General features: G+C 31.2%; 2 protein-coding genes across 10 annotated transcripts in view; one reads left to right on the top strand and one right to left on the bottom strand.

The window, feature by feature from the left end:
* Window positions 1-18,031, top strand: part of LOC105202528 (axonemal dynein light intermediate polypeptide 1) — a 141,919-nt gene extending 123,888 nt beyond the window's left edge. For all 3 annotated transcript variants that reach the window (XM_039458976.1, XM_039458974.1, XM_039458975.1), the window contains exon 6: window positions 17,667-18,031. In XM_039458976.1, coding sequence (XP_039314910.1) covers window positions 17,667-17,816 — 150 coding nt within the window. In that variant the 3' untranslated portion in view covers window positions 17,817-18,031. The remainder of the gene's footprint in view (window positions 1-17,666) is intronic.
* The window catches only part of LOC105202532 (protein lap4), a 190,931-nt gene continuing 172,522 nt past the window's right edge, over window positions 171-18,579 (bottom strand). For 3 of the 7 annotated variants that reach the window (XM_039458964.1, XM_039458966.1, XM_039458967.1), the window contains 3 exons: window positions 8,442-8,570; window positions 7,999-8,199; window positions 856-1,137 (listed from right to left, as the gene is read on the bottom strand). In XM_039458964.1, the coding sequence (XP_039314898.1) occupies window positions 856-1,137; window positions 7,999-8,199; window positions 8,442-8,570 (612 nt within the window). Of the gene's footprint in view, window positions 1,138-7,998; window positions 8,200-8,441; window positions 8,571-18,579 lie in introns of those variants that run through there. The other 4 variants (XM_026139151.2, XM_039458969.1, XM_039458965.1 and 1 more) reach the window with 3 other exon arrangements.

The raw sequence follows: 18,579 nt of genomic DNA, 5'->3' as shown, positions 1-18,579 counted from the left end.
GTTTAATCATCGTTATGCAATCAAAAGATAGAATAAATACAGATTATATTAAAGCATATCCATAGATTAAAATAAAATTAAGGTACACAAAAATCCAAAAAGTAACAAATAGCATTAATATTAGTTTTCCATATATTGTTCTTCATTACTGAAATATTAGTTATTTTTTATCTTTATTCCTTTTTTTTTAATTTAATTTTTCTTTATTCCTTTGTGAGTTAGTAACATTTCAGATAGATGTGAATCAATTGTAAAATATATCAATAATAACGTAAGGAAATACAGTAATACGATATTTAATATTAAAATAAATTTTATCAATTTTTGTTACACATGTTAGATTCATGAAATTCTAACACGTATGTGATACGTGTACAAAATGTAATAAAAAAAGGAGATTATATTTCTAACACAGATAATGCTTGTATTGTATTCATTGATTCAATCACGAAGCTTTATATAAATGTCTATTACGTTTTTATTGAATACGTTTATCTCAAGCCAGATTGCCATTTTTGTTATGTTCATGTTACTCATTACATTTATATAAAGAAACAGAAAGATGAAATACAGGTACGTTTATGACAATAATACCATCAGTGAATCAAAAACTAAAGAGAATTGATTGAAATATATGTATAAGTGCATATGTATATATATGTGATTCATTTACTCAGCATGAATGTATTCACGTAAAACAATATTACACAATAAACTTGTGTAATAGTAAATTATTGTATAATAGTAAAATATTGGAATAGTAAAAATTTTTTGTTGATTTTTATCAAAGTCGATTTTTATCTATTTAACATAAATGTTTTATACCTATCCTAAAATAAGTATTAAAATATTTTGTCAATGACGACCTTTCTTTGATCGCTTACGTTTTTTCTTTTTTGTAGACGCAACAGTAATATTTGCATTTGTTTTAGCAGATGTTTCATCCGCAATTTCGGATGTGTCGGTTGTAGGATGAGAATCTGCTTTTTCTTTTATAGTACTAACAGCCATATTTTGTCCCGTAGTATCTTCACTTTCACTTTCAGCATCGCTTGCACCAGTGCCAGTTATACTTTCCACGTCCTCTTCTGCATTGCTCAATTCTAATGATATAATTTTCTCCCTCAAAGTTTCCACCTAAATACAAAAATATATACGTTGCAAATTTTAATCGTATTTAATTTTGCGCAATATGTCCTGAATATATAAAGAAGATATTGCAAACAATACAATTAACATTTTTTTATGATTTGTAACAGAAAAATCTAAAAATCTTGTGTGTAATAATTGTAGAATATACATATAAATTGATAAATATAATATTTATTATAGGGACGTATTTCCATCGATCAAATATTACAAAAATGTACATATAAATATGGATCTGAAAATGCTTAATTTCTTAGATAGAAGAAATTCGATTGAAAAGTGGAATATCTTAAAAACAAAGCAGTTGACAAAAAAAGTTTCAAACAAAAATTGAAAGTGTATAGTCTAAAGAAGGATAAATAATAGTAAAATCAATTGTCAAAGAAAAAGATTTTTTAAAAGTTATATAAATATTATATATTTCCTCATACAGTACCGAAATTTTTCAGAGGTGTCTTAGAATAATTTCAATTGAAAAGTGAAACATCTTATAAAAATTGCAAAATATGTTTGCGACATTTCTGAGATTATATGGCTTTTTAAGAGAACTTTTCATATTGAAATATTTTTTCAATAAATCGATTATCGCTTTAGAGGACTGTGTACAATTATATTTAGAGATATCATTTTCTCTTTGTTATTTAATGTAAAACAAAGACAAAATAGTATCTTTAACGTTTCTAAATGCAGAAAAATTCTAAATCAGGAAAATTTCAAATGATGGAAAATTAAAAATATTTTGCAATAAGATACTGTGATTTTTTAAACTAAACCAATTTTTAAAATTTATTTTTGGGCTAACCATATTACCATCAGTTTTCTTTTTCCATCGTTTATGTAGTGCATCATATTTTTGTAAACGATGTCCCAAGTAATAAATATTTCATTTCTTTGAGCCTAGAATCTGTTAAACAACACTTTGACAAATATAATCGTCCAAATTCCAATATAAAGTATTGATAACAAACTTATTCAATAAAACAATAAAATAAGTTTTTAATATATATATATATATATATATATATATATATATATATATATATATATCCCGTCAGCCAAACGTGAACAGATTATTCGGAGAGTCTGCTATCAATTTCTGTTGCTAGAAAGGCAACAGATTTTACACAGACTCTGCAATATCTGCGGTGTCAGCAAACTGCTGTCAGAAATAGGACAGAAACTGTTGGCATTTAATTCCAGCAGGAACCGAGCACATAGTGTCAACAGGGCTGTTGTCAGATTGGCAGCAGAAATCAAGCATCGCGTGCTGACAAGACCTGACGTCAGATTAGTGGCAAAAAACGAACAGGATCTACGCGACAATCAGACTGGCAGCACCACGCGAACACGCCGTGCTGCTAGCATCTAAACTCGTACAACACAATTTGACGGCAGATTGTTAGCACAAATCGAGCACCCTGTGCTAACAGGATCTGATGTTACGCTGGCAGCAGAAATCAAGCAAACCGTGCTGTTTTGCATATTTTTAAATTGTGGCTTCACTTTTCGTGAATTTATTAAAGGCCTATCCAGACAAACTTGCATAATTGCATGCATAAATAACATATGCATAAAGAAAGTGATTGATCCATTTTCTTATGCATTTGCTTAATTATTGGACCAATCAATTTCTTTATGTATACTATATGTTCTGTCTGTTTCTGTGTGCATTCTATACGCTGCAATTTCTATCTGCACCTGTCCGCGATTACGTACAGGAATCCGTATCTATCCGCAAGTATTGCGTCCAGATTTCTATCTGCATCTGCCCGCATATATAAATAATTAAAACCCATTCCTGGCCATGGTCTGACTAACAAAAATAGATTAAAAAATTGGAATTGGAAATAGGACCAAAGCATAAAAAAATATTATTGACGTAAAAAGAACTTTTCAAAACTCAATTTTGCAATCAATTGGTATAAATTATTAAAAATTTACTCTAAAAGAGAACTGATTGCGCTAATCGATTCTACAGGAAAAATTACTAAAGAAACGTTGCAAAAATAAATTTTGCAACTAATTTGTTTATAACAATTAAGAAAGCGTTATGCATGTTTCTTGATTCATTTTCCCGTAAAATTGGTTGGAGTAATCAGTTTTCCTCTACAATCAATTTTTAGTAATTTGTTTATAACAGTTAGTTGCACAATTGATTTTTGCAAGCGTACTTTTTATGCCAATGTTTTTTTTATGTTCTAGTACTATTTACAATTGTTGTTTTTTTGACTATATTACTTTGGGCAGAAACAGGTTTTAATTATTTATATCATTTATACAGTTTATACAGTTTATATAGTTTATTTTAAAAATATTTAAAGCTAAATAATTAAAAGGCTACTGAGAATGTTTGCGCGATACTCAACACGATAAATTTCTTCCAGTTAAATCAGCTTTACTTCAAATATAACTTTTTATTAACGATATCACAAGTATATGATTAGCTCAGTGTTAGCGTATTAGATTATTGTCCCGAAATCTTAGGTTCGAATCCCGCCGGTTCCCAATGCGTTTTCAAAAATTGTAAAATAATACGTAATCGTAATTAGTAAAATAGAATATATGCAAATTAGATTAACTAATAATAAAAATAAGAATAAAATCTGCAAGAAAACTGAAAAAAATTTTTGAATAAAAATGCTTGATTTCTGCTGCCAGCGTGACAGCAGACCTTGTCAGCACGGAGTGCTCAATTTATGGTAGCAATCTGCCATCATGTACTGGCAGCACGGCGTGCCTGTTGCTGTCATTTCACTTACGATAGAATATCATTTCACTTACTATAGAATATCAACAGGTTCTGTCAACAGAACGTAAGCAGAATTTAAGATCAATTGAGTTCAGTCTGCCAACACGTCTTGATCGAATCTGCCGACACAGTATTAACATTTTGTTGACTGGTTGTATATGTATATATATGTGTGTGTGTGTGTGTGTGTGTGTGTGTGTGTGTGTGCGCGTGCGTGTGTACGTGCGTGTGTGTGTGCGTGTGTATATATATATATAGAGGGAGAGAGAGAGAAAGAAAAGAATAATATGGCACCTATTTTCCTTTTATTGAATAACTTTGTTTATAATCTACATTTTATATTGAAACTGGAACGATTTTATTCGTCAAAGTGTTGTTTAACAAATTCTAAATTTAAAGTAATAAAATATTTATTATACTTAGGACAAGATTTATAAAAATGTGATGCGTAATCGGTAGAAGAAAAAAGTGGTGATAATATGACTAACCTAAAAATAATTAAAAAAAATAATAGCGATTTCGGCTGGGGCACATCGGTGTGCCACTTTATCGGTGGCACACAAACTGGCCCCGACTATTTTCTCAGGTTCACTTTGTGTATACCCAATATGCATTTGTGAGGTGTATCGAGCCCAGACGAACACGCGGCACCACTGAGAGACTGCATTATTTGACTAGCCAAACATAAAAGCTGCACCGACACCTGAAATGTGCAACCGGTGTGCCCCAGCCGAAATCGCTATAAAATTAGTTTAAAAAAAACACAATATTTTGTTAACAAAGTATATATTTTTAATTTTCCATCATTCATAATTTTCCTGATAAAAATTTTTCCTGTGTTTAAAGTCTTTACAAATATCATTAGAAATATCATTTTATGCCTGTTTAACATTAAACAACAAACATGCAATAACGTCTCTGATGTTTTTGAACACTGCTCTTTAGAATAACAATTTATAGAAGAAATATTTCGATATAAAAATTTTGTTTAAAAAACCATATTAACAAAATCTTATGTTATTAACTTTACATAACTCAAAGTGTGTACAGCCAAATAAAAAGTTAAATAACAAAAAAAACACTCAAGTGTATATACATTCGTGTAATAATATGCTCAAGTTTAAAAATAATGAAAAAGTATGTGTAATTAAATGCTAAAATACACTTTGAAAAAATTTAAAAGTGCTCCAAAGTAAAAATGCCTTATAATAATTGTTAGCTATTGTGTATTGGCATATTTGCGCCACTAAAAAATGGCGAGTTATTAATTGAATAATTCTATAAACAATTGTTAGAATTTATTTATCTAACGGAGATAATAGGGGTAGCCATAGTGTCTACAGTAGTCATAATACCCTCTTCTCTGCATATTGAAAATTATTATTAAAAGTAATTTTTCAATTTATATATTGAAAAATTACTTTTAATAAATTATTTTAGAACCATTTTAATGTCATTTTGATATCATGATTTTGCGTTCTGCTTCTGAATAAGTTTTCAAATTTACTGCATGTTTTCAAATTTACTGATTTCAGAAACATTTTTGTTGTAACATTTTATATGATATTTTGTAAACTCCTTTTAGAATTGTTGTACATAAAATTATAAAAGCTTAAAACCTTTCTGAAAACTTTTTGCAAACAGTACTGTATAGGCCTTGAATTAAACGTATCTAGATTCAAATAAGCTTTTTTTAAATGTTTAATCGATGGGAATATGTTTTTAGAATATTTGACATTATTTATTTACACTATTTAAACATATCAAGATTCAAGATACATAAATCAATTCATGTCATATATGTATTTCCTGATATTTTTTTTAACATAATTTTACCACATTTGTACATACATGCTAGAGTCCTATAAAAAGGGAGAAGTGACATCAAATACTCATCACAACCTCTAGTATTCTATTGAGTCCCTCCATCACCTCCAGCATCGCCATATTGCGACTGCTCTAATGTCATTAAACATTTAATATAAACACTCTGACACTTGAAACTGTTCTACAAACATGTAAATGACATATTGTAATCACTTTTGTCTTCTCATTCAGTTTTAATCTTGGATAACCTAACCCTTAAGTGTTATTCTGTAAACAGCTATGGTCACAATATGGCTGCTTAGGAAGGGATACCCAATCAGAGTAGCAATCAGAACTTCGGACATCAATGTCGCTTCTCTCTTTATAGGACTCTAGTACATGCATAGAAAGTACCTCGTGAGTAGAAAATATGAATAAAATAAATGATGTACATATACAGGTATAAAGCACCATGAGATTAAAACATATACATAAGATACATAAAAACCAAATTATCGATGAATTTAGGAAAAGTTGTTAGTGAGATTATAATAGAAGTAATGTTCATAGTTCACATAATACATAGTGTACCATCGATTTAAGCGACAAAATCTTGAAACAATAACATAATAAGCAAATAGTACATAGAGGTAATATAAATGTATAAAAATACACAAAAAAATGTTTTCTTCATTCTAATATTTTCTCAATATATTTTTATAACGTATACACCTGCAATAAACGTGGAAAGTTGACATTATTTGATAAAAAAGATAGTTATGATATAGTTTTTTTAACAAAAATGATTTATTAAAACACAATATATATTTTGATATTTATATCAATAAAAAAAAAAATATAAATCATATGTAATAGAGAAATTTGGCTGATATGTGAAAATACAATATAAACAATTAAAACGCTTTATTGGTCATACCTAGATTTTAGTACTGCTAGCAAGACAGGCGCGCGCTACGCACGCGATACACACTTTTTATAATTTACAAATTACTTTACTTGATACATACATTAACTCTTGATACACATTGTCAAAATTTCCGCAATGATAGTAGCACACGAAGTAAGCACAGCGGGAGAACCAATTAGCATTACGGAAAAGCGTCAACAATAAACTTTGAGAGATGCGACTATTGATTTAACATGGACTTTTCCAGATAGGAATATTTATTGCATGATTTTATATATCTTTTCAAGTTCATAAAACTGTGCGCCAAATAAATTTTCGATGTTAAATAAAAAAATATAACTTTTGTTTTGTAATATTTTAAATGGTTTATTTTATAGTCTAAAGTCTGTTTTTATTTGTATAGTTCCTAAGCTCTCACCATAATTACACCGTTAGACTTCCTATTAAAAAATTTTTTAAATATTTCACTTAAAGAAAATATGGTCACTTAATGAAAATCTTTCTAAGTTGTTTATAACGTTCTGAAAACCTTTTTTATTTTTCTATTCTTAAGATTCACTCCTTTTAAGGATTGAGTTTATCGGTCAATTAAACAAAGATAGCTTTGACTCTACAGGCTAAAGTAGACCATAGAAAGTAAAATTATATAATTTTTTTATTGATATAAATATCAAAATGTAATTGTGTTTTAGTAAATTTTGTTAAAGAAAAACGTCATAAATATTTATTTCTTTCAATCAATTGACTTTTTGCATTTACTTTCGGTGCATCCACTTTTGGCTAAGTATATATGGTGATCGTGGCATAAAAGTTGTGCCAATAATCCGGATTTAAATTCACTCAAAACATATTTAAAAAATTTTTAATCAATTAACCATTTGTCAGAAGGCAATGGAAACCACCGAGAATACCTTTGCCAAACAATCACCATGGAACATGCATGAACATGCATCAAATGGAGGATGGTGATATCACATCCAACTTATCAATAATTGTAAGATCAAAATTTATTAGACCATGATTTTTAGTCATGAAGGATCAACTAGATGCCTTTTAGTATTGTGTTTTATGATTTACTTCCTACCACATGACTAAATTAATGTTATCGGCAATAATTTTTATTCAATAGTTTTTAATCAATATTGTCAGATTAAATATTAACGCATCATAAGCTCGCGAGATTTCCAAAACATGTGCGATCTAATCCGCAAGAAATAATCCGTAAATAAAAAGATAAAAGAAAGGATTTTTGACTGAATACGGTGCACTTGAGAGATAGTTACAACAGTAATAATTTATAATTGTGCTCTTTATTCCCTTTATTTATGTACTTTAACGCTCTTGCGAAATTTTACAAATATAATACCTGACGCTCAATGAGCTTCTCGACGTACTCGACAGTTCGTACACGACGTTCGCCTGTTACTTCGTCAAGATATTCCTCGGTACGTCGAGTGACCTTCTCGTCCACTACTTTCTCAGATTCGCGTATCTCTTTAGGAGGACCCACTTTACTGCGCACAGCGAGCTTAGGAAAATCCGCGCTAGACGGCCGTAATGTAGTAAACTAAGATAATAAAAGACAGACAAATGGGAACCGTTGTAATATGATTTCTCCCTTCATGAGTGCTGTATTGTATGTTAATTTAGGCGAGCGAGATAGCGATTAGTAAACAGTCGGGTTAAACATACAACTTGGAAATAATTAAGCTTGCAGATTAATTGTATCTCTTGAAGATTCTCTCTCTTGTTAAATTATTAATAGTAATTAACTTTGTCCTAAGGTACACACTACTTTCAAATTTTTACCTCTACTGCTTTCTCTTGATCAGGAATAGGATCAATTGTAACAGTCGGATCACGTATGTCTTCTTCTTTATTAGCAGTGTCCATTATTTCACTCATCTTCCTGATTACCATCTGCGCCTGGAGTGCATCCTAAAAAAAGAATTCAACGTATTATTTTGTTGAAAACAGATCTATTATTATAATGTTATATACATTTATCAATACTTTGCTAACAAGGAAATTAACGGAAGTGTTCGAAAATTAAAACAAGCTTTTAATATGTTGTACAGATAAAAATAAAAGACATGTATTTTTTTTATACCCTGCCCTAATGCACTTTTAAGAGTGAAACCCTTTAAAGAAAATCGGTTTTTTTTCTTTCAAAGCGTGTATCGTCGAAATTATAAGAGATAGAGAAAAATGTTCTAATTGAAAGTTAAATAGCTCGAAGAGTACTTTATAGCACTGATAAAAAAATTTTTTTAAATACTTTCCCCCAGTACCTACCTTTTTTCAAAATTTGTATTTCTTTTTATAGGCAAAATAAAGCTTATTTTATTACAAATTCAATGGTATATGACAAAATTATATTGTAACATTTACATAAATGTATACATATTAAGATCAATACTGCCGAGACGTAAAAATTAAATTTCAAGATAAGAGATGATACAAAGTGCATGCGCCAGGTGACGTCGTCATGCATATTTCTACACTAATCAAATTTTGTATATAATAAACACATAAATTGAATTGTATAAATGCAGTATAAAAGGTGAAATTTCTAACTAATTTTTAAATTAGTTTTATGTTAGTTCTCTTGTTGTTAGTTGATGAGCTGGCATTAGATAGTAAAGGTGGAATGTGTAAGCAATAATTTTTTGTAAACCAAGTTTCCTTGTCTGTAAAATATTGAAGAGAACAAATGTACTAGTCAAATCATGTAGACCAGTAAATAAACGTTTAACTTATATTAATTAATTTATTATTTTGTACACAAAAAATTAATGTCTTACAACACCGTAATTGTTGTTATTCTTCAGTTTGGTGTCATTTTATTTTTAAGTAACCAAGAGAAATATTTGCAATTAAAAACAAGTTATGAATAAATAACAATTTCTTTATTCATAATTTGTTTTCCGTACATATTATGACATATTATCAAAAAAATTTGACTAATTTTAGCGGTTTAAAAAAAGTCACTATTATTTTATTATTATTATAAAACTATTATTTACAACATTTATTGTATTGTATTGATTTGTCTTCTTGCTCTTTCGCGTAGTCAACGCCATATAAGACAAATCTATTTTATTGTGAAGTAATATCGAACGCACGGATGGTACCATGCGTTATAGTTTTTAATTTTGGGAAAATGGAAAAGTCGCATCATAACTTTGTCATATACCATTAAATTCGTAATAAAATAATCTTTATTTGGCCTATAAAAAAAAAAAAAATTTTGTAAAAAATAGATGGTGGAAAAAGGTATTTATCACTGTTATAAAGTACTCTTCGAGATATTTAACTTTCAATTAGAACATTTTTCTCTATCTCTTATAGTATCAACGATACACGCTTCAAAAGAAAAAAACCGATTTTTTTCAAAGGTGTGTTTCACCTTTAAAATAGCATTAAGGCACGCATAAAAAATGTGTTCCTTGTTTTTATCTGTACAGTATATTAAAAGCACGTCGAAATTTGAGGGAGTCACTTCCGTAGCGCACGAACGCACGGACGGGTGCACGTACCATGCGTATGGAGGTTTTTAATTATTTTTGGAAAATAGGAATGTCGCATCGTAACTTTCTCACGTACTGTTAAATTCATAATAAAATAAGGTTTATTTTGCTTATAAAAAAAATAAAAATTTTGAAAAAAAATAGGTAAGTAGTGGGAGGAAAAGTATTTAAAAAAAAAAAAAAAAAATCCGCTGTTATAAAGTAGTCTTCGATCCATTCAACTTTTATTTAAAACATTTTTCTCTATCTCTTATAATTTCGACGATATAGGCTTCAAAAGAAAAAAATCGATTTTCTTCAAAGGTGTTTCACCCCCTAAAAGTGTAAAGGGGCACGTATAAAAAAAAATGTGTTTATTTTTATCTGTACTGCAACATATTAAAAGCTCGTTTTAATCTGAGGCGGACACTTCCGTTAGTTTCCTTGTAAAAAAGTATCCTGATTAAATCAATAAAACATGTTTGGTAGAGTTCAATTTTGTAAAACTAAATTTTTACATGTTTATCATAATTAAATTTGATGTGTTATAGGAAAAAATGTTTGGTTTTAACACTTAATACATATTTTCATTTCCGGGTCCTCGTTAAATACCATGGATCATTTATATTTGTTACAAATTTTTATTTTGCAGGTGTAAAAAAATTTTTATTTTGCAGTACTAAGGGACATTTACATATACTTTAACATCTTTAAAAAGTATTTGTGATTGTTTATTTAAAAAAAAATTGTACATAAATGTTATAAACAAAGTTTGCGAAAAGTAATTCGTTACTTAACGTAACAAAATTAAAGTTACCTTTTTAAGCAACTATAACTTCGTTCCTTTTTTTCTATTTATATCTGTAATTTAACTTAGCTACATTTTTTTCTAATTAGTAACTAATTTAGTAGTTACTTTACATATTTCAAAGTTATTCGTTAATACATGTGTTCAGTAGAATGACCGGATAAATCATCTTCGAAGATAGTTATCATATAAACGTTAAAAATAAGAAGTCCCTACGCATTTGAAAGTCAGCGTGTTTATAATAATATAAACGTTGCTGTATTTCTAAAATAAAATTTCCCAGATCATATAAACGAGCAATTTTTATACCGAATGTCAATATATTAAAATTTTACAATTGTGTAAGAATTTTTTAGTAAACGATGGAAAAATTAAGGACCGGAATAAGAACCAGGAATCCTTTGTTCCAACAGTTAGCACTCTCACTGCTACTCCAATAAAGCTCCACCGTTTTTCTCTATATTTTCATTAGCTTATTAACACCTAACAATCTTATGCTTTTGAATATTTTACAATTGTATTTTAGTATTTAGATGGAACTTATTCATCTAAATACTAAAATTTAGAGAACATTCTGACGTCTGAAAGATGTCTTTTAGACGTCTTATGTCCTGTTTTCTGACGCCACTGAGACGTCCAATAGATGTCTTATGTTTCCATTTTTGACGTCTAAAAGACGCCCCTTTGACGTCTGAAAGACGCCCCTCTAACGTCTGAAAGACGTTCTTTTGATGTCAGAAATAAAAAATAAGACTATTTTCTGTCCATTAAAAGACGTTAAAAATTTTTCAAAAAGTCTAAAAGCTAAATTGGAATGTCTGAAAGATGTCTGTTGAACATCTAAAAAACGTCCTTTTGTATGTATAAAAACGTATATTGGACGTCAGAATCGAAAAATAAGTCGTCTGTTGGACGTCTCACTGGCGTCAGACATCGGGACATAAGACGTCTAAAAGGTGTCTACAATACGTCTTTCTGTCACTTATAAGATGAAAGACACACGCTCAGATAACCAAATAAGCGTATTCAATTGTTATTTTGCTGTTCTTATTCAGCATTCAATACAAATTATTATTTGTACTGAACAATACAAATTATTATTTACATGTAAAAATATAAAATTTTATGTGGATACCCATGTTACGTTTGGAAAAAAATGAGACCGAGTATTCGTCTCGAGAGTATAACAAATAATGTGTAATGTTACGCCCCTCCACCGCACCGTCACTCCGGTCCAAACGCCGAACACAACGCGTAAGACCGAGCACGTGCATGTGCTCGACTAACTTTGCCGCGATCACGCGCTACCATGCGTGCCACGCGCCGCGTTCGGCAAGCGTTCCCACTCCGGCTAGCCCAATCGCGCGCGCTGATTGGTCCGACCACGCAGATCGATATATAAGCCAGCAGTGGACAGCCGAAGTCAGATCACTCCGAGCCACAGATCTCGCACCTACTCCTCTCCTACGCCGGGTATCCTCGGCGCTTCCTAGCTTAAGTATTCTCGAGCACCTCCTCGGGAACGGGCATTCTCGTTCCAACTATCTCACGGCGGGCATACTCGTCGTTCCTAACGGCTAGGAATACTCGGCCAATCCCATCCACTGTCCGCGACGGGCATACTCGTCGTTCCCGCGGCTGGGTAAATAGGAACCGTACGTCCGTTCTCGGGGATTCTCGAGACCAACACCGTCGTCGGGGATACTCGAAGTCGTTTCCCGGCTCAATTCTTACCCCCACGGGGTGACAACACCCCGCGGGGTGAAACCACTTAGGTCTCAAAACGACGACGACCCTCGCATATCGCGAAACCGTCCGCTGCGCCGTGCACCGTCGATTCCGCGATCGCGACCGGTCGTTACGCAGGCCAATCGCGGCCCGTTTGACCGCTTCACGAGTTCGCCGCCTCACGGCAACTCCGCTTAAAGTGTTATCAAAGTATCCGAGTCCGTTCGTTTGACCAATAAGGTGATTTAACCGAACGCTCTAGTCCGTTAATTTGTTTCCGTATTCGGAGTTCTATTAAAAAAAAAAAACAAAAAAAAAACTGCGTTTTCTTTCGCGCCGATGCGCACCGCTTCCGTTTATATTGTTTAACCAAACGCGCCTGCCGTCTATTTTCGGAGTTCGCGCCGTTGCGCACCGTTTCCGTTCATATTGTTTAATCAAACACTTAACGATTTAGGTCTCCGTGTAATTGAATAATATTAAAGATATCTACATCGTTAGACTTTCCATAACTAAATAACGAATTTGTTATTTTGTTGTACTTAAAACAAATTTAACGAATATACCCTGATAGCCATGCATGTTTTGCAAAATCAGGCAACTTAATGCTGAGCATGAATTTTCGACTAGTTGCTGTGTATTTGCTGAAAACGTAACGTATAGTCCTACCTATTCAACACCATGAGAGCAGATTTGAGACATTTTATGTCAGCAGATTCAAAGCAAACGGAGAGCACCTGTTGCTTATTCTGTTGCCAACAAAATGACTTCTATTCGTGGAAAACATTTTGCTTTATCAATCATTTTCAACAACATAAGAGCAACGTGACAATAATAAAAAAAGATAATGATGCTATGCTTTTGTCGTGTATTTGTTAAAAACATTAAATATATTAATTATTGTCTTGTAGCCAAATAAAATGTCGAAAACGATTTGTGTGTGTGTGCGCGCGTGTGCGTATGTGATTGTGTGTTTGCGCGAGCGTGTGTAATGTAATAAATAAACAGGAGTAAATCAATTATTTATTTGGCTATCAGATCGGATTGAAATGGATTTAACAAGTGAGTATTGGCGTCACCGCTAGGCGGCCATGCCGCGGGAGATTTTCTCGTGAGTCGAGTGCGGTCACAAGCGTTATATCTAGGTGCCACCGCGGCGGACACCCCAGCTCATACTTCCGTAAGCTTTTAGGACTTGCTTGTTGTAAGCTCGAGATGAATATTCGCTCTCATTCTTTTCAAACGTGACGTGTGTGTGGAACATTAGTCCACATAAAATTTTATATTTTTAAATGTAAATAACAATTTGTATTGTTATTTAATTTTGTACATAAATTAAATGTTTAATTTAAATTTAATTCTTTTTAATGAAAAGGATACAAGAAATACTTTTTTGTAAACTAAACATTTATTACGTTTACATTCATGTATTCTGTTTTAATAAATCTATCTAGATTCCGATCTTATTTTCAATTGGTCTTAATACCGTATTTTTGGTGTAGAACCTCGATCGATTCGGATTACTTTTTTTTAATCGGTTTTATCGCACATTTTTGGCAGGGTGGTGATAATTCAGCAGAAAGAAGAATTAACTTATTTATTTTTTATATATTTGAAAAAAAGTACAAAACATATTTAACCGTTTTTGACATGTTGTTGAATTTTTGTTGAAATTTATGACTTAGCACATGTTCTTGGCAACTTGCTCTTATGTTGCTTTTTATGTATAGCAATAAACCGTTGACAGCAAATACGCAGCATATTGGCAGCAAAATGTGCTAAGTTCATATGATGTCAAACCAAAGGCAAATGAGACACACACCTTGTTCTAAATTTGCTGAAAACTAATGCCCTTTGTTTTCGGCAACATTACAGCAACAACACAGACAGGTGGCTATCAGGGTATTTACACCTTTATATCTTTACATTCAAACCACGGAGTCATTATTGCTGAAAAGTCTGGCACCCGGCGAGCCCTTCCGAGCGACCTATCCCGACATCCGCACCCGAAAAATACCACTGTTACAAACAATTATCCTAAAAATCTCACTAAAGTGTGAGCTGGTGAGTCGGCCGCGGTGGCGCCTAGATATAACGCCTGTGGCCGCACTTGACTTACAATAAAAATCTCCAGCGGCTTGGCCGCCTAGCGATAATGGCAATTCACTTGTTCGCGTGGAGCCTTATACACATGGCAGGATCGCCTAGTGGCTGTGCGCGCGCTCGCTTATTTTGTTGTATTAGAAGAGGATATCATGACTACCCCTATTATTTCCGTTAGGTAACGTCTTCTAACAATTGCTTATAGAGTTATTCGTTTAGTAACCCACCATTTTTTAGTGATGCTAATATGCCAATACATAATGACTGACAATTGTTAAAAAGCATTTTTACTTTTGAGCACTTCTAAACTTTTTCAAAGTACACTTTTAATCTTTAATTGCATACATTTCCTCATTATTCTTAAACTTGAGTGTATTATCACACGAAGGCACATATACTCAAGTGTTTTTTTTTATTATTTAATTAAAATTATTTTTATTATTTTATTCGGCCATTTATATTTCGAGTTATACAAAGTTAAAACAATAATATGGAATTTTATTAATATAGTTTTTTAAGCAAAATTTGTATATCAAAATATTTCTTCGATAAATCAATTGTCGTTCTAAAGAGCCGTGTTTAAAAACATTAAACATCATTTTATGCTTGTTTAATGTTAAACAGAGATAAAATATTTTTAATAAAATTTCTAATGGTATTTCTAAAGCTTCTGAACACAGGAAAATTCTAAATCAGGAAAATTTTAAACAATGGAAAATTAAAAATATATAATTTTGTAACAAATTACAAAATTATTTTTATGGATAGCCATATTACAACCACTTTTTTTTCCACCAATTATGCATTGGTGAATTCCACCAATAGCGCATTAGATTTTTATAAATCACGTCCTAAATAATAAATATTTTATTACTTTGAGTCTAGAATCTGTCAAACAACACTCTGACGAATGTAATTGTTTAAGTTTCAATAGAAAATATTAATTATAAACAAAGTTATTCAATAAAATGAAAATGGGTGCCATATTACCCTCTTCTCTTCTATATACATATAATTAATGAACATTGTAAAATACCTAATTAATGATGGAATCATATTTTTTAATAGAATTGAAAGAAAAAAGTGAAATCTAAAGAAACATTTGTTCGAAAATTAATTTTAATTAACTTCAAAAACTTTTTACTGTGGTGTACTAGTCTAATCAATATTAAAAAATAAACTATTTTACAAAATAATGGTTCGAGTAGTAGTTGCAATTTAGGAACTTCAACAATATTCATCAAGTATTCTGCTTCTTGTATCAAACTTTTGATGTGCCATCATTTTGTTCTCATGTTGTTGTCATTATGAGTATTATCACATATACGAATGCGAGCTCATGACAAGTCGTCAGTTTGCTGTCAGTATGCCGTGTTATTATTTATAAATGTTTGCTTCTAAAATTTCATTAACTGGTGATATGTTTATGCTCTCTTGTTGTTAACTTAATACAACGTTACATTCCATAGTCAGCAAATTGACTGCAAGTTCACAACAATATATGCAGTGCATTATTTGCCCGATGTGCTAAAACTTGCTTGGTTATCTGGGCGTCTTGAAATCTTAGAACATCTAGAAGAGCCTTTAATCGTCTAAAGGACATCTTTTTACATGTCCAAAAGACGTCGTTGCGATGTTTGTTGTTCGTTAGAAATAACAAATGACGTTTTTTGGACATCTCCCTGACTTCAGAAAGTAAAACGTATAATGATCTGTCTTACAATTTTGAGAATATCTATAAGACATTTAAAACACTGAGATACTTTTGACGTCTTATTCACAATGATTTTAGGCATCACTGTAATTTTTAAAATAAGAAAGATTAAAAATTTAGTTTATATTATTACAGTTTATGATATAGATATGATAAAATGTAAATATTACTTGTCAAGTTAGGATTCTGTATGAATAAGTTGAAAAATGCAAATAAATTAAGAGTAATATAATTTAATTGCTTTATAACTGATATAAATTTTATAATTTTCTAGTATTCACTATCATTGTATGAGGGCTTATACCCAAATATATAAAAATAAAAATATTCAAAATAGTAATATTTGTAACAAGCTGCATTCAAAAATAAATAATAAAATAGTTTAAAAAATATGCTTTGTATAAGCATAACAGTGCTTATATACAGGGTAATACATATGAAATAAATCATTACATGTCTTTTAAACACGCCTAAAAGGCATCTAAAGAAAGACGTTAGTCAGATGTCTGAAAGAGACGTCTTTTAGACGTGTCCAAAAGATCTCATAAAAATGTTTTTTAGATTTTTCCAAAATGTGTCTAAAAAAGACGTCCTTTAGATAAATCAAAAAGATGTCATAAAGAAGTCTTTTAGATATGTCTAAAAGACGTCAGAAAATAGACGCTTGTTAGACGTTTGAAAAATATCCTTTAGACATGTCAAAAAAACGTCTTATGACGTCTTTTGGACAAGTCTAAAAGACGTTAGAAAAAGAGACATTTGAAGAGACGTCCTTTAGACATGTCTTTATGACGTCTTTTAGACAGGTCTAAAGGACGTCAAAAAGAGACATCTTTTAGACATGTCTAAAAAACATCTTTATGGTGTCTTTTGAACAAGTGTAAAGGACGTCAAGAAAAGAGACGTTTGTTAAACGTCTTAAAAAAGACGTCTTTTAAATTTGTCTAAAAGACAGGTCTAAAGGACAGGTCTGAAGGACGTCAAGGAAAAGACTCAGTAAGAAATGATAAGTTGAAAAAACGTCTATTTGACGTCAATGTCGTTGATGGTTGATATTAATAAGTATTTCAACTACTTTTCAACCACTCAAAAATTTCGTTTCTATTAGATGTAGTTTTGCAAATATATAATTAACAAAAATAATTAACGTCACTATTTTCTTTTTTTACCAGATAACAAAGTTGAAAATAGATTCATGTAAAACGTCTTTTAGACGATCTTGCATACGATTGGTTAGATCTCGCGACAGTAGCGCGCCCGTGCATTTGCCTTTGTTACCTCATGGGAAGAAGCGTTCTCCCGCTGAACACTCTGTATTGTAACGTGGAGACAGCCGGCCGCCATGTCGCTGCAGTGTGGTACACGAGAAATAAAGTACTAGTAAAACCGATCATATTCGCATTGTGGTATCTCTGCCCTTTTCGTTCCTATCACGACAACTCCCTTTCAACCCGTCTTTTATTAATCCGACTTCCCGACATCTTTTCCTATATAATTTAATTATTGTATTATATTGATACATAATTTTAGTTGCATTCTTATTTAAACAAACAACAGAATAATACATTATGTACCCCGAAGCCGAGTTTTGCCATTCTCGACTGAAAACGATATTTTCGATGTTTTAGATAATCAAGTAATGGTGCAATATAAATATTGCCCCAAAATTATAAAGTAAGTTTTTAAAGTAACTATGATTCTCCAGCACATATTAATTCATAAAATATTTTCAAATCTTCCAGGAATGTTGAATACTCATAAAAGAAGCTTTTTTATGTGTAGATATATTCCGAGAATATTCTTATGTTTCTAAAAGTACACTACCTCAGATATTCTATTGAGTTGGCAACTAAGTGATTGCGGATTTTGTCAATAGATAGTCTTAGCATATTCTTTTGTTTTGTCAACGTTCAAAGCACCTAACCTACATTGTTTTCTTATTGTTTGGACTTCCGCCTTTAATTTAGTAAAAAAATTGTATTGATTAGTTATTTAGTTTCGTTTTTATCCCAATTAAAAAATGGAAAAACAAGACACGCATTTCAGACATATTTTATTGTATTATTTCCGAAAAGGCAAGGACGC

This window comes from Solenopsis invicta, chromosome 16 (genome assembly GCF_016802725.1).
Source record: "Solenopsis invicta isolate M01_SB chromosome 16, UNIL_Sinv_3.0, whole genome shotgun sequence".
Lineage (NCBI taxonomy): Eukaryota > Metazoa > Arthropoda > Insecta > Hymenoptera > Formicidae > Solenopsis > Solenopsis invicta.
The sequence above is the reverse complement of the archived record's forward strand: the minus strand, read 5'-3'. Positions and strand labels throughout refer to the sequence as shown.